The sequence below is a fragment of the Salvia hispanica genome, chromosome 1, assembly GCF_023119035.1.
Source record: "Salvia hispanica cultivar TCC Black 2014 chromosome 1, UniMelb_Shisp_WGS_1.0, whole genome shotgun sequence".
Lineage (NCBI taxonomy): Eukaryota > Viridiplantae > Streptophyta > Magnoliopsida > Lamiales > Lamiaceae > Salvia > Salvia hispanica.
The window spans coordinates 27,544,544-27,558,112 of NC_062965.1; the positions used below are offsets into that span (position 1 = coordinate 27,544,544).

General features: G+C 37.8%; 2 protein-coding genes across 4 annotated transcripts; both read right to left on the reverse strand.

Moving 5' to 3' along the window:
- Positions 1-300: 300 nt before the first annotated feature.
- On the reverse strand, positions 301-3,023 carry LOC125202466 (zinc finger protein GAI-ASSOCIATED FACTOR 1-like). The gene is made up of 4 exons (XM_048100863.1): positions 2,476-3,023; positions 1,981-2,377; positions 1,710-1,906; positions 301-1,388 (listed from the first exon to the last, which is right to left on the reverse strand). The coding sequence occupies exons 1-4, from the start codon at positions 2,576-2,578 to the stop codon at positions 697-699; spliced, it is 1,389 nt and encodes a 462-aa protein (XP_047956820.1). The 5' UTR covers positions 2,579-3,023; the 3' UTR covers positions 301-696.
- Positions 3,024-6,277: 3,254 nt separating this feature from the next.
- Positions 6,278-8,853, reverse strand: LOC125201279 (zinc finger protein ENHYDROUS-like). 3 transcript variants are annotated; one of them, XM_048099326.1, is made up of 5 exons: positions 8,698-8,853; positions 8,318-8,421; positions 7,822-8,218; positions 7,498-7,742; positions 6,278-7,180 (listed from the first exon to the last, which is right to left on the reverse strand). In XM_048099326.1, the coding sequence occupies exons 2-5, from the start codon at positions 8,415-8,417 to the stop codon at positions 6,492-6,494; spliced, it is 1,431 nt and encodes a 476-aa protein (XP_047955283.1). In that variant the 5' UTR covers positions 8,418-8,421; positions 8,698-8,853; the 3' UTR covers positions 6,278-6,491. The 3 variants fall into 3 exon arrangements, with proteins under 3 accessions (XP_047955283.1, XP_047955282.1, XP_047955281.1); XM_048099325.1 differs by having other exon boundaries at positions 8,318-8,432; XM_048099324.1 differs by having other exon boundaries at positions 8,318-8,524.
- Between the last annotated feature and the right edge of the window lie 4,716 nt (positions 8,854-13,569).

The window sequence follows — 13,569 nt, forward strand, 5'->3', positions numbered from 1 at the left end:
TCACACTTTGACCAATACTAATATATTGACAAGTCTAATGATTCCCAATTCATGTCATTTTCATGATGTCACACCACTATAATCATAGTCTTATTGCATTATTTTGCTACAAATCAATCCAATTGTACATTACACAAAATTTCACTTGTGATTGAGCAAGATATCATCATCTTCTAAACTTTCTTGCTACGCTTCTCACTTCATTTTTATTTGGATAAGACCTAATTTATTGACTGACATTTGCCCCACAACCACCCATCATGTTTAAACATCACTCACCTAAACTCGTCTTTCCAGTGCTTAATAAACAAGATTTTTTCAGCCAAACATAAAAAGGGAATCCACAAACACAAGCTACAATCATTATTACATATGTTTATCTAACTAATTTAATGTGACAAAATATATACACAAAGCGTTGTAGCATGTGAGTTTAATACCTAGACTCATAATTGGTTCATATCTCATATCGAACCCGAGCTCGTACCTGGACGTATGATCACCCGATGAGACGAAGTATGGTGGCCGCCTACTCCACCTTCGATTTGAAACTGGAAAAAGAAAAACACAAATACTAACAGTAATTCTCTTTTCATCAAAGGCCTTAGGCCAATGAAATGCAAAATGGTTGCATCTCATCCAAAACTTTAAAACTCAGGATTTTTCACTACAATCAACAGCATTGTTTGTTGAGCTTCATCTTATATCTTGGCCACTGAAGTCTCTACCAACGTCGAGACCACCGTTCATCAGAACTGATAGTCCGCTAGTGGAGCCGCCAGTGGCGGCCATCCCCAAGCCAAGAAGGTCTAGGGTAGTATGCTTAGGCCCAAAAATTGAAGGAGTTCCCAACATTAGTTCCTTGAGACCAGAGCCACTATCACAGGCCAGCCCGAGACCAGCTAATGATGGCCCGTCGTGAGAAACACTAGGAGACGAGGACGAGGATGCAATTCCGAGACCCCTCAGTAACGACGTGTTTGATGCTGCAGCGCCCATCTGAGCGGCCTTTTGTAGCAATGCCGTTGCTGAGAGAGATGGCGGTGGTGCTGCTGGAGGATACTGCATATGGTCCTGCCCGGCTGTTCCGAAAATTGACGACCCTTGATTCACTGCAAGGCCGAGAGCTACTGGCTCTGAAGATGAAGACGGGGCAATAGCAGGCGTAGGGTCAGGACAAGCAATTGAACGGAATATATTTGAGAAGCCGGCTGTTTGAGATTGGAAGCTTCCAGAAGATGTGGATGAAGCAAACAGAGTGGCAAAGACATTACTACTAGAGCTTCCATTACTGCTAGAGCCACCCGTCAAGTTTGTCATCGCGGGTGTCTCCTCCAACATCCGGCCATTGGTCGAATCAGGTTTTGCACTTTCCAGCATCTCCGTAACTACAAGAAATTAAAATGAAGATAAAAAAAAAATCAACTAAAACAACAAAAGAAGCTATAACTTTTCCTTATAAATGATTCTATGCATAAAGTGAAACCATGCTTCCACTTCTTGGATCTTAATGCTTGTTTGCTTTACATAAAGTAAGTAATTTTTTAAATCAATCTCCCACTAATCTGTCCATTAATATCTAGTTCTTGCAATAAAAAAACAGCTAATCCAAAACCATATGCAGAGAGCAACAAAAACCATAAACTGACAAAACAGAATCCAAGATTCAAAGGCAACAGAAAAGGACAAATCAGGATTTAGCAAACTACCATGATTGTTGTTATCTGGTAAGGCCAAAGATACCACATCAGTTTGAGTAGAATCTTCATGCTCCGATGGCAATGGCAACGGTGGTGGAGGCGATGAGGCCGGTGAAGGTGGCGATGGCGGTGAAACAGAGGCTGGCTTCGATGTTTCCTCTGCTAAAGCATCACAAAATGCCCTGTGTGTGATAAAGCTATCCTTCCTACACACCACAAAATCACAATCAAGAAAAAGAGGCGAAATTCAATTCGATTTCGAAACCAAACCAAATTCAACCTGTTGAACAGAGTCCCACAGTCGCATTTGTACTCCTTCGTTCCACAAATCTTCGAATGCGCCTTCCAATCGGATTGAACCGCGTATTTCTTGGAGCATTTGTCGCATTTCCACTTCTTCTCGCCGTGCTTCCGGCAGAAATGCTTCTTGATCCCGGTGAGATCCCCGAGCGCCCGAGACGGCTCGTGGTGGACGCAGCTCGGCTCGGGGCAGACGTAGACGCGCTTCTTCACATCCTTGCTTGATCTCTGCCGCAGCTTCCATGGCAGATTGTGGCCACGCCGGTGCAGCTGCAGATTCTGATCGCGCTGAAACCCCTTTTTGCATACCTCGCAGACGAATCTGTTCGTCGCCATTAACGTCTTCGGTGATAAAGCGATCACCTCCGCGTCAGGATCTGATCAAATTAAATAATCCCCAAATCAATTGAATTGCATATTTTGAACTACACAGTGATAAAAAAAAAAAAAAAGGTGTGATAAATTCAATTCTCACCGGGCATGCCGGGGAGATTCCGCTTCTTTTTCGCAATTGCTTTCTGCGGCGGCGCTGCATGATTTCCGGAAGAATCATCGCCGGAGGCGGTGGAGTCATTCATTTTTTATCTTCTATTTGAGCCCTTACTAATTTTATCTAACGAAATTGATTCAGAAACCGGAAAAAATGCGTGCCCTAAAAAAGGCGGCGGCGGCGATTTTGCAAACTCCGGTAAAATGGCGGCAAAATAGAGCGGTAAAGAAGTAAAATTTACGAGTTTGCGGAAATGGGGTGTGGATAAAAACGGAGGAAATCAGGTGGGTGTTGAGATTTGACCAAAATTATAGAGGTTGGAATGGGAAAAGTTACAGAGATTGGCGGCTACTGTGTTGAAATGAAGGAGTGGAGTGGGGGAGGTTGTACACAGAGCTTAATTTGTTGCACCTTTTCAGATGAACTCTGCGGTTCAGAGCTGCCGGCGAGGTGGAAGGGCGGTGGCTTTTTTGAGTCGGCGGCTGAGAGAGAGAGAGAACAAGTCTTCTTTTTTGGGTCTTCAAAAAAATTATTTGTTGAAACATTATTAATGAAAGTTATTAATGTAACTGAATAAGTATACTAATTACTAGTAGTACTATACTATAATTATTATTTTCCATTTTCTATACGTAAATACCTGAACCTGAGGTGTCGGAAGCTTTGTATACTAAAAAAAAGTAAATCTTACAAACTAATAATAGTATCATATCGTAGTACTATAACTATTGTTTAATTTATGGGACATCATATTTTAGAGAGGTGATGACATTTTGGCCTCGGCCACAACCACAACCACAACCCATTATTAGTGCAAAGTATTTTAATGCATGCTACAAAATTAAAAATTAAATTAAACAAATTTTGAAAAGTTTCGATCTCATTTTATCACTTGCTATATTTTAATCCCTCCGTTCCATAGTAATAAAGTCTTTTTTTCAGCAAGGAGATTAAGAAAAATTATTTTAGGTGAGTTAAGTGAACAGAGAATAAAGTGGAAAATGAGAAAGGTAGAGAAATGAATATAGAAAAAAATAAGAGAAAGTAAAATAAGTGTAGAAAAATGTATTAACATTTAGTACTAAAAAGGAAAATGACTCTATTACTATGGAACGTACCAAAATGGCAAAATGACAATATTACTGTGGAACGGAGGGAGTAAGGCCATCTACAACGCCGTCTCTTATCCATCTCTTAACCCCCTCATCTCTTCACTATTCATGGACCCCACTGTACTTTTTCACTCCATATCTTAATTAAGAGACATCACCTACATGGCTACATCCCTCCATCTAGGCCTGCTTATTCGGCCGGTTTCGGTTCTAACCGGACCGGTTGACCGGTTAACCGGTTTTAAATTTTCATAAATTCAAGAACCGGAACCGGAACCGATCGGTTCCGGTTTGGAACCGGCCGGTTAAGAACCGGTCGATTCCGGTTCCGAACCGGAACCGATGTGTAATTTTAATCCGAATTTATTTATAATTTTAAATAGTTCAATACTAAAAAAATAATAATCCAACATCTAGAATTATAACAAATAATACCTAAAAATTAAAATAAATACCCAAAATACAAACCAACAATACAATAATATTCATATATGGATAAGAGTGATGCCAAGTGTAGTAGGTCGGGTCGATCTAGTTTATGTTAGCAATTTTTTACTAATACAAAAATAGGAGTTCTAAACTTTAGCAATTTTTTAAAAAAATTGAATTTTAAAATTGAATTTCATTTTCCCTTTTTTGGCTAAACATAGTATTCATTGGAATTTTCAATACTAATTGATATTGTTGTGACTATTTGGTTTATACCGGAACGCTTAATAAATAATTCACAAATATGTTAAAATTGTATGTTAAATGAATTGTTACATAAATTTGTAATAAATATATCATATGAAATGATATTGTATTTGTATAAGTTCTTTTGAAAACTAAAAACAAACTTATGATGTTCTATTCATTGTAGTTAGTTCATAAAAAATTAAGCACCCCTACCTCCATCTCTTAACCATCTCATCTCTTAACTATTCATTCAATTTTATTTTTTAATTTTATTTTCAACAAATCCAATTAATAAAAAACACACTTCATTAAATAAAATAAAATTACAATTTAAAATCTTAAAAAATATAAAAAACACATAATTAAAATCCTAAAAAATATAAAAACACTTAATTAAAATCATAAAAAAAATATAAAAAGATTTGTATTTTTTGAATTTTATACTATATTTTTTTTAATTTTTGAATTTTTTCTGAATTTAAAAAAAAATCAATTTTAACGGATATAAACGACGTCCATTCGTGGGCGTCACGCACGAACCACGGCTCGCCACGTCGCCAAGGCGCGTGGCTAGACGTCTCACCAGCTGCCTCTTCGGAAGGAGACACGGGACGCGACGGAGACGAGATGGCGACGAGACGGAGTTTGCATCGCTGTCTCACTGTCATCTCGTCGCGGACGTCTCTCTGCGACGAGATGGAGACACCCACGCGATAATATTTAGCAATTATACCAATTAAACCGTGATATTTTATCAATGAGTAGTGTATCTTTATTTTAAAATCTGTATCTATTGTAGTATTGCGTACCCATCAACTAAAAAATAAAAGGAAATATTAATGCGTAGAATTTATTTTTCATAGCAAAATATTTGGCATAATTTGGAACCGTGACTTTACAGATGACAAAAATTTCCGATAGTAAATTGGAACAATTAAAAAATTGTGATACTTAAGAATTAATGGTAGAGTTTTTATTCATACATTTAGTAATGTTATCAATTTCATCTTAATCTTCTAAACTTGTCAATTTTATCCAAAATTTCAGTTATTATAATTAGTCTACTCCAATTTTTTGAACTTGTCAATTCTATTACAATATTTTCAACTTAAAACTTGCAAATAATTTAGAAATTGAAACTAACATAATTTTATCATTTTCAGTCTCTAACTTGTGATATTTTTTCTAAACATATAGACTACTCTCTACACCCACGACAAAATTGTCATATTGTGAATGACATTATAATATTGGTAAAATGATTGATAGTGGTGTGAATAGCACAAGTTTCTCACTCTAACTAAAGGTGTACATCATTAACAAACATTGTAAATAATGGCTACGCAAGGTAATAAAATAGTGAGTTATGTCGATCCCCACTTATACAAATGGCCGTACCAAAATTTTCGGATCCAAAAAGAAATTGTGGCAAATATTTAGTAAACTAAAGTGTTCACTAATAAGACATGATATTACCCCGAGATTAAATATTTAGATCTTATTTATTCAATCAGATAACATTCATAAAACTTGTAGTAGTATATTAAATCGAACATCAATATTTTCTTATAGCACGTCTCTCTCACACACCTAGAAACAGATACAGAACCTATCCTGATAATCAAGTGGGATTATGGCAAATCAAGATGATATAAAGACAAGTCAGTACTAACCTTAAATGATTTGCTTAATTTGTTCCAACCCACACCAATCAAACACCCACTAGGATTCAACATCACATTATCCTCATCCTAATTAAGTTTTAAAAGATAAAACATGTTGTGTGAGAGATGATGCTTCAATCAAGCACACCACTATCATGACATAAATATTCACCTAAAAACTTTTATTCATCTGTCCCTATCAAATTTGACTCATCCCTAATCTAAGATAGTTTTAAATTAGCATTATTTCATTACTTCATCTGCTTCACCTTCTACTACTCACATTGGCCCAACCTAGTCATTATTAGATAAACAATTTGTGCACAGCAGATGTGATCACTAAAGTAATTCAACTTCTAATTATTTATATATTTGACTATCCAACATACTGTTCTACTTAGTAAAATTACATATTTGAACTATACTAATCAGTAATCACATATCACAACTGCTACTAGCATTTCTGGAGAGAAAGATAAATATGGGTGCACCAACAAACCTTCAAACAGACAAATCTTATGCTGCTGCAGAAACGTCGACACCATCATTAAAGTTGATACCCTGCCGTTGAGCCACCATTAGCAGCCATCCCCAGCCCGAGAAGGTCGAGAGTAGTGTACTTTGGGCCGAAAACGGATGGAGTTCCCAACATTAATTCCTTCAAACCAGACCCACTATCACAGCCTAGTCCGAGCCCGAGCCCGGAAGCTAATGATCCCCCACTTGTCTCCATTTTCTGCTGACTCCACTCCTCGGTAGAATTGGGAGATGAGGAAGACGAAACTATCCCAAGACCCCTCAGCAATGACATGTTTGGTGCAGCAGCGCCTATCTGAGCAGCCTTCTGCAGCAATGCTGTTGCTGAGAGAGCGGGTGGTGGCGCTGGAGGATACTGCCTGCGCTCCTGTCCTGCATTTCCGAAGATTGATGAGCCTTGATTGACAGCCAGACAGAGAGCTACAGGTTCTGACGATGAAGAGGGTGCGGCATCAGGGGTATAATCAGGGCGAGCAACGGATTGAAATAAGTTGGTGAATCCAGTTGTTTGCGGTTGCAAGCTTGCTGAAGATGTGGATGAAGCGAATAGGCTGGCAAATACATTACTGCTTGAGCTCCCACTACTGCCAGAGCAACTGCTACTGCTGCATCTCGCGGCTAAGCTTGTGGCGTTAGGCGACTCTTCCAAAATCTGGCTGCTACTGGGATTGGCAATGGTGCTATCCAGCAACTCCGTCACTAAACAATATCAAGAAACAAACAGAAAATACTTACTACTTATAGAAACAAAGAAGCAGTAACAGATAACAAGCAACTTCAAGATTATATGCAGATAACAACAGAAACCAACAACTTCTTTTATACTATTATATAGTTCTTGAACATAGTCCAAATAATATGCAGATAACAACAGAAACCAGTAACAGACAAAACTTCAAGATCAAAGACAAGTAGATAACAAATGTTATTGTATTTTGTCCAAATCAACAAATGTGTAGAGGAAAAGACAACTAATAGAATAAAACAACAAACAAATCCAAGTTGTATTAATATACCATGATTACTATTATCATCACTGCTGTTATCAGGTACTATACTGGAAGCAACATCAGCTGCAGCTTGAGGAGGATCTTCAGGTGTAGAGGCTTGCTGCTGCTGCGATGGTGGCAGCGCCGACGAAACCCTAGTTTCAAGATCTTTAGCCGCATCAGCAGCAGGCTCGGCTGCCAAAGGAGCTTTTTTTGCACCTTCATCTGCCAAAGCATCACAGAATGCCCTGTGAGTGATATAACTGTCCCTCCTGCAATCAAAACCAGATTAATAAGCCGTCAATTCCACTTCAAGACTTGAGTTTCCATGGAACTGAAGCCACTCCCCACCTCGAAAACACGACTCCACATTGACATTTGTACTCTTTCGTTCCGCAAATCTTCGAATGCGCCTTCCAGTCGGATTGAACTGCGTATTTCTTAGAGCACTTGTCGCATTTCCACTTCTTCTCGCCGTGCTTCCTGCAGAAATGCTTCTTGATCCCGGTCAGATCGCCCAGCGCCCGCGCCGCCTCGTGGTGGACGCAGCTCGGCTCGGGGCAGACGTAGACACGCTTCTTCACATCCGTGCTCGATCTCTGCCGCAGCTTCCACGGCAGATTGTGGCCCCTCCGATGCAGCTGCAGATTCTGATCCCTTTGGAAGCCTTTGTTACAGACTTCGCACACAAATCGATTCGTCGCCATCAGCGTCTTCGGCGATAGGGCAATCACCTCGGCATCAGGATCTGATCCAATCACACACAAATTCTCACCTCTATGATTCAAAATTACTCACAAAAATTAACAAAATCAACTCTCGAAGCTTCTATTCCACTTCCACATACCTGGAGTTCCAGGCAGATTGCGTTTCTTCTTCGCAGCTGGTTTCGGAGAGATCGTTTGATTACCAGAAGAAGAGTCGCCAGAAGCTGCCGACTCATTCATGGCGCTGAGATTTCTCTAAACCAGTAAAATAACGATTCTATTGATCTTCAAGCGCATAAAATTAGTGCTGAGGAAATTTGAGCGCTTCAAAACTTTTCCTATTTCAGCTACAGAAATTCAGCAAATTGAGGTCAAAAATGTCGCCGCGTAATCACCTCCGGTGAGGATAGGTGTGAAAACATTGAATATCAAAATTGCAAGTCCACAAAAATGGATTGGGGACAAAAACCATTTTATTATTCACTTCGGCCAAAATTAAATTACTGAAGCTGAAATCTACCTAGCGTGAGATGTAGAGCTAGACAGCGAGGTTGATTCCGCTGCAGCGCGCCGTTCGCCGACTGGAGAAGGTCGGCGGCGGGTCAGAATTAGAGAGAGAGAGAGAGAGAGAGAGAGAATTCGGTAGAGAGAGAGAGTGTGTGTGTCCAAAAAGTCTTCGTTGTTACCTTTTCGGTCTTCATATCTTAGGCTTATCTGCTTTTATTTACCATTTTTGGATTTTCTTTTCTATTTCCATTTTGAATTTTTGTACACAGATTATCTAATTACAGTTTGTATAAAGAAAATTTAAAAAGGTAATTACGAATTAATTTACTACTAGTATAAATATTGGTCTCAAATAAATTGAAATTAAAACTGTCTCTCAACGAAATTTAATTAGAGATTGCGTAAAGAAAATTATTATCGGAAGGTCATTTATGTGTCGATCTACGACATAACATTGGGTTGGGGCTACATAAGGGTTCTCATTTTCTATTTGAAAAATATAAAAATTTAACTTAATTATTGTATGTTTTTATATTTTGGACAAAAGAATCTTTTTCATGACAACATTAAGCTAGTAGTAATTTTATTTGGGATGTATTGAATTATATAGTACAACGTTAATTTTCTACTTCCAGTTTATTCAGAATCTCAAATAGTTGTAGTCAATAGTGCATAAAAATGGTAAAGTTTATAATGTCGATATTCACTATGAATAGATAGTAACCATTAATAAACTTAAAAATAAAGAAAAAATGATAGTACTGATTAGTTCAATCCGCAAAATATACTATGATAGTATGATACTAATTAATTATCCATTCATATATAATGGCACAAGTGGGGTTGAGGGCAACGACAGACCCATGATATATAACTCGTGGGATCGGATATACCGAATACTTAATGTATGGAGTATAATATTTAAATAATAATTATTTAAAAATATAGATAATATTTAAATACTAGTACTATCTCTGTCCACGAAAATTTGTCTCATTTTTCCATTTCCGTCCGTCTCCCAAAATTTGTCCCATTTCACTTTTACCATTTTTGGTAGTGGATCTTATATTCCACTAACTCATTCCTACTCACATTTTATTATAAAACTAATACATAAAGTAGGATCCACAATCCACTAACTTTTTCAACTCACTTTCCATTACATTTCTTAAAACTCGTGCCCGGTCAAACCGGGACGAATTTTCGTGGACGGAGGTAGTAATATTTTTGAAAAAATGCATTACAATTCTTTTAGTATCTACTAAGTGGAGTACTAATTAAATAAGCTAATAAAGTCCCATTTCATTTTGAAGAACAAAATTTTTATTCACCACACAATAATATTGCACAAACTACGATGCGTCTTCATCACCACATTTCTACGCAGAGTTATCTTGGTTCTGCTCTCTTTTTCTTTCATCGATCTCTCCTCTCAATTTTAATCACTATCGATAACTTAATTGTATATCTACTCTCTCTCTCTCTCTCTATTTCTCTAAATCCCAGTTTTCAACACTTTTTCGTTTAACTTTCGTGGAGCGGTGGAGGCGTTGGCCGTGGGGTCGGAGGTGGGCTGTTGCGGGATCGGCCGACGAATTCTCGTATATTCCGGTGGCATTCATGGACCCGCGGTGGGGTCGGCCGACCCCACCTAGGTCCGTCTCTGGTTGAGGGATGACCAATTCCACTGTCTGAGGGTCAGAAAACTCCATTAAATTCAGTCTTTAATGTTGTAGTCGACAACATGGTGCAATAACCTCTTTTGTAACTGTGACTTACTTTCGTTATTCGTTCGCCATGTATTGCCAGTGGTGTTCATCGCACTGCCTCTACCTTCCGAAGCTAGCGACAACCTTATTCATTGTGTCTAATTCCATGATAAGATTTGTCATTATTTATATACATATACTAGTTTTCTCCTAATCAAATTAACAAAATGAAGATTTTTTACAGCATAAAAGTTTAGAGATCTCAAATTATGCATGATTGCAAATTTGTCGGTTGATGATAGTTGAAACTTGATAGGTAGTATGACCGTATATTTAGGGGTGGTAAATCGTGCGTGTTGTGTCGTTATTACTTATTCATTCGTTAATTGTAGATTCTTTCGTGAACGAGATAACGCATTTAAAGGTTTAAAATTATTTATGAAGAAATTAAAAGTATGGAAGCCAACAAAATTTCTTTTTGATTAAGGCCTACTCTGTTTGACTCTTTTGTCCCATTCGCAATTTGTCCTCTTCTTTTGGTTGTATCTTAGTTGTCTCAGAATTTCCTTTAATTATGTTAATTGACTATGCTTCAATTCCACAAACTAGTGACAGAACTTGGACTTTTCATAAATTACAAGTTTTATTTATAAGACCAAATTTGTTCTTGCCAAAAGCATTTGATTAAGCCGTAAATAATTTTTTAATTGTATCTAGGCATTCATTGGTATGTATGTGGCGTGTACGTCTAATTAGTATTATTATATGAACTTTCTAGTTATCTTTTGATGACTATTGCTTTCAAGTGTATCACTATCAATGCACAAAAAATATGAAAAAGATAAGTAAAAATTAATGAGCTACTTTATTTTTGTAAGGTAGTGGAGGAACAATAATAGTAGGCAAAAGATAGAGTGAGATTTTATATATTAGTATGATACATAAATAAAATGTTTTCGTGCACGAAAGTGAGACCGTACCACCTCAGCGCACGTGATGTTGTAATACTTGATAGGAACATAATCTCACCATCCTTCCATGTACCATATATACAAATAATGCACCTTTGAGGATCCAGATTTTGACATTGAGACTAGGGGTGGCTAAATGGGTTGTCTGCGGGTATCCGCACCCGACAAGTCGGGTACTCATACCCATTTTAGCCAAATTTGATGTCACAATACCCGTCCCGCGGCATACCGGGATTATCCGATACCCGTGTCGGATATCCCGTACCCGACATTGCGGGTACCCGTACCCGACCCAAAAGCCTAATAAAAAATTTGAAAATCATAATAACCGCCAACATTCCCTAATTTACTTTATTAATATCGATGGTAATGTTGAATAGATTGAGAATAAAAGTGAGGGGACACTTTATAGCTAATTCCGGTGAGTTTTCAATTGTATGTTCGTTGGAATATAAAATGTTTTAAAAGAACTCTTAGATTATATAAAGTACTTCCATTATTTCCCCTTAATAGAGGCATTTCAATTTTTTCACTCATTTTAGAAATTTAATAATAGAAATACTCTTCTATACATTATTATCTCTCTAACTTTATTTTTTCTCCATTCTAACTATTTATTTTTAATTTTTCAAAATGAGTACGTATATGGCTATTAAGTAAGTATTATTTAACTATTTACTTTTTTTCTCCACTTTAACTATTTAAACACCTTTATTAATATGGAACGGAGAGAGTGTTAAAAGATAGAATATGACTAATACTAATAATAACAGGTATTATCAGGACTAACGGGTATACCCGCTACCTGTAAAACTCTAAAACACACTACCCGATCCCGCCCCGTTTCCCGTTATCGTCGGGTGGCGGGTACCCAATACCCCGCGGGTAGCGGATCGAGATGGGAATTACCCATTACCCGCTACCCATTTTGCCACCCCTAATTGAGACTAAGGCCATCCGCATCCCTGTCTCTTATCCGTCTCTTAACTGTCTCATCTCTTCACTATTTATGGGCATCACTGTACTTTTCACCTCATCTCTTAACTAAGAGACAGCACCTGCATCCCTCCATCTCTTAACCATCTCATCCCTTAACTATTCATTCAATTTCATTTTTTATTTTTATTTCCAACAAATTCAATTAATATTTCATTGAAATATTAAATTAATACTAATAATTCATTAAATCATTAAAAACCACAAAAATTACAACATCCGAAAATACGAAAAATACATAATTGAAATCCTATGGAGTATTTTTTTAATTTTTTAATTTTCAATTTTTATTACAATATTGAAAAATACAAAAATTAAAAATTACAATATTTTAATTTAATTTATTTTCGAATTTTCTTGATTTTTAAAAAAAAAAAACAAAAAAAAACATTTTAAACGGATATAAACGACGCCCACTCGCGGGCCGGCGAGTGGGCGTCACGCACGAACCGGAGCACGCCACATCGCCAAGGCGCGTGTCTCACCAGCTCGAGGCCGGCCTCTTCGGGACACGTCACGCGACGAGACGGCTCGTCTCTTCGGGACGAGATGCATGCCGCATCGCCGTCTCGATGAGACGAGATAGGGACCGCATCGAGACGCGATGCGGATGCCCTCATAGAAAGTGTAGTACTAGTAGTAGTTAATTTGGCTTTGCCACTATTAGTATAGAGCATGGTATTTTTTTATGTTGGCGATGCTAGAAATATATGTGGCATTGACGGTAGGGAACTACGAGAGAGATGGATAATGAGAAAGAAAGAATTAGAGAACAAGCAAGAAAAGTTAGGGAAATACATATGATTGTTGTCAGTAGAATAAACATCGGCGTTGATAGAACGACGACGTTGGAAAAGCTGCACCGGCACCGTGGGCCATAAGTCTCAGCCGGCCTAAACTCACTTAATAGTTGAGATGGTCATGGGCCTAGGCCGAGCTGTATGTGAGCTGAGTTTTTAGTGGTCTTGGGTCTGGGCTGGACCTGAGTTTAAAAATGGACCAATTATGCCCACTTTAGGCAATGAGTTTAGCCCATTTAGTTTCACTGATGAGCTGGTAAGGACGTAAGGTCAATCCGACTCGATTAACAACTTTAAACTTAGAGATTTAAACCACAGCTCTAAATTGCAAAGAGTGAAACATACTAAGTTCATTATTAGTGTGGAATTGTTTGCATCTATGACCCAAAAGACAATCTGGCATCACTTC

Coding starts and splice junctions, on each gene's coding strand:
- LOC125202466 (XM_048100863.1), bottom strand. CDS start 2,578: ATGAATGACTCCACCGCCTCCGGCGATGATTCTTCCGGAAATCATGCA. Junction 2,378..2,475: donor GAATCTCCCCGGCATGCCCG/GTGAGAATTGAA, acceptor TAATTTGATCAG/ATCCTGACGCGGAGGTGATC. Junction 1,907..1,980: donor TGTGGGACTCTGTTCAACAG/GTTGAATTTGGT, acceptor TGTGGTGTGTAG/GAAGGATAGCTTTATCACAC.
- LOC125201279 (XM_048099326.1), bottom strand. CDS start 8,417: ATGAATGAGTCGGCAGCTTCTGGCGACTCTTCTTCTGGTAATCAAACG. Junction 7,743..7,821: donor TGTGGAGTCGTGTTTTCGAG/GTGGGGAGTGGC, acceptor TTTTGATTGCAG/GAGGGACAGTTATATCACTC. Junction 7,181..7,497: donor TGATGATAATAGTAATCATG/GTATATTAATAC, acceptor GATATTGTTTAG/TGACGGAGTTGCTGGATAGC.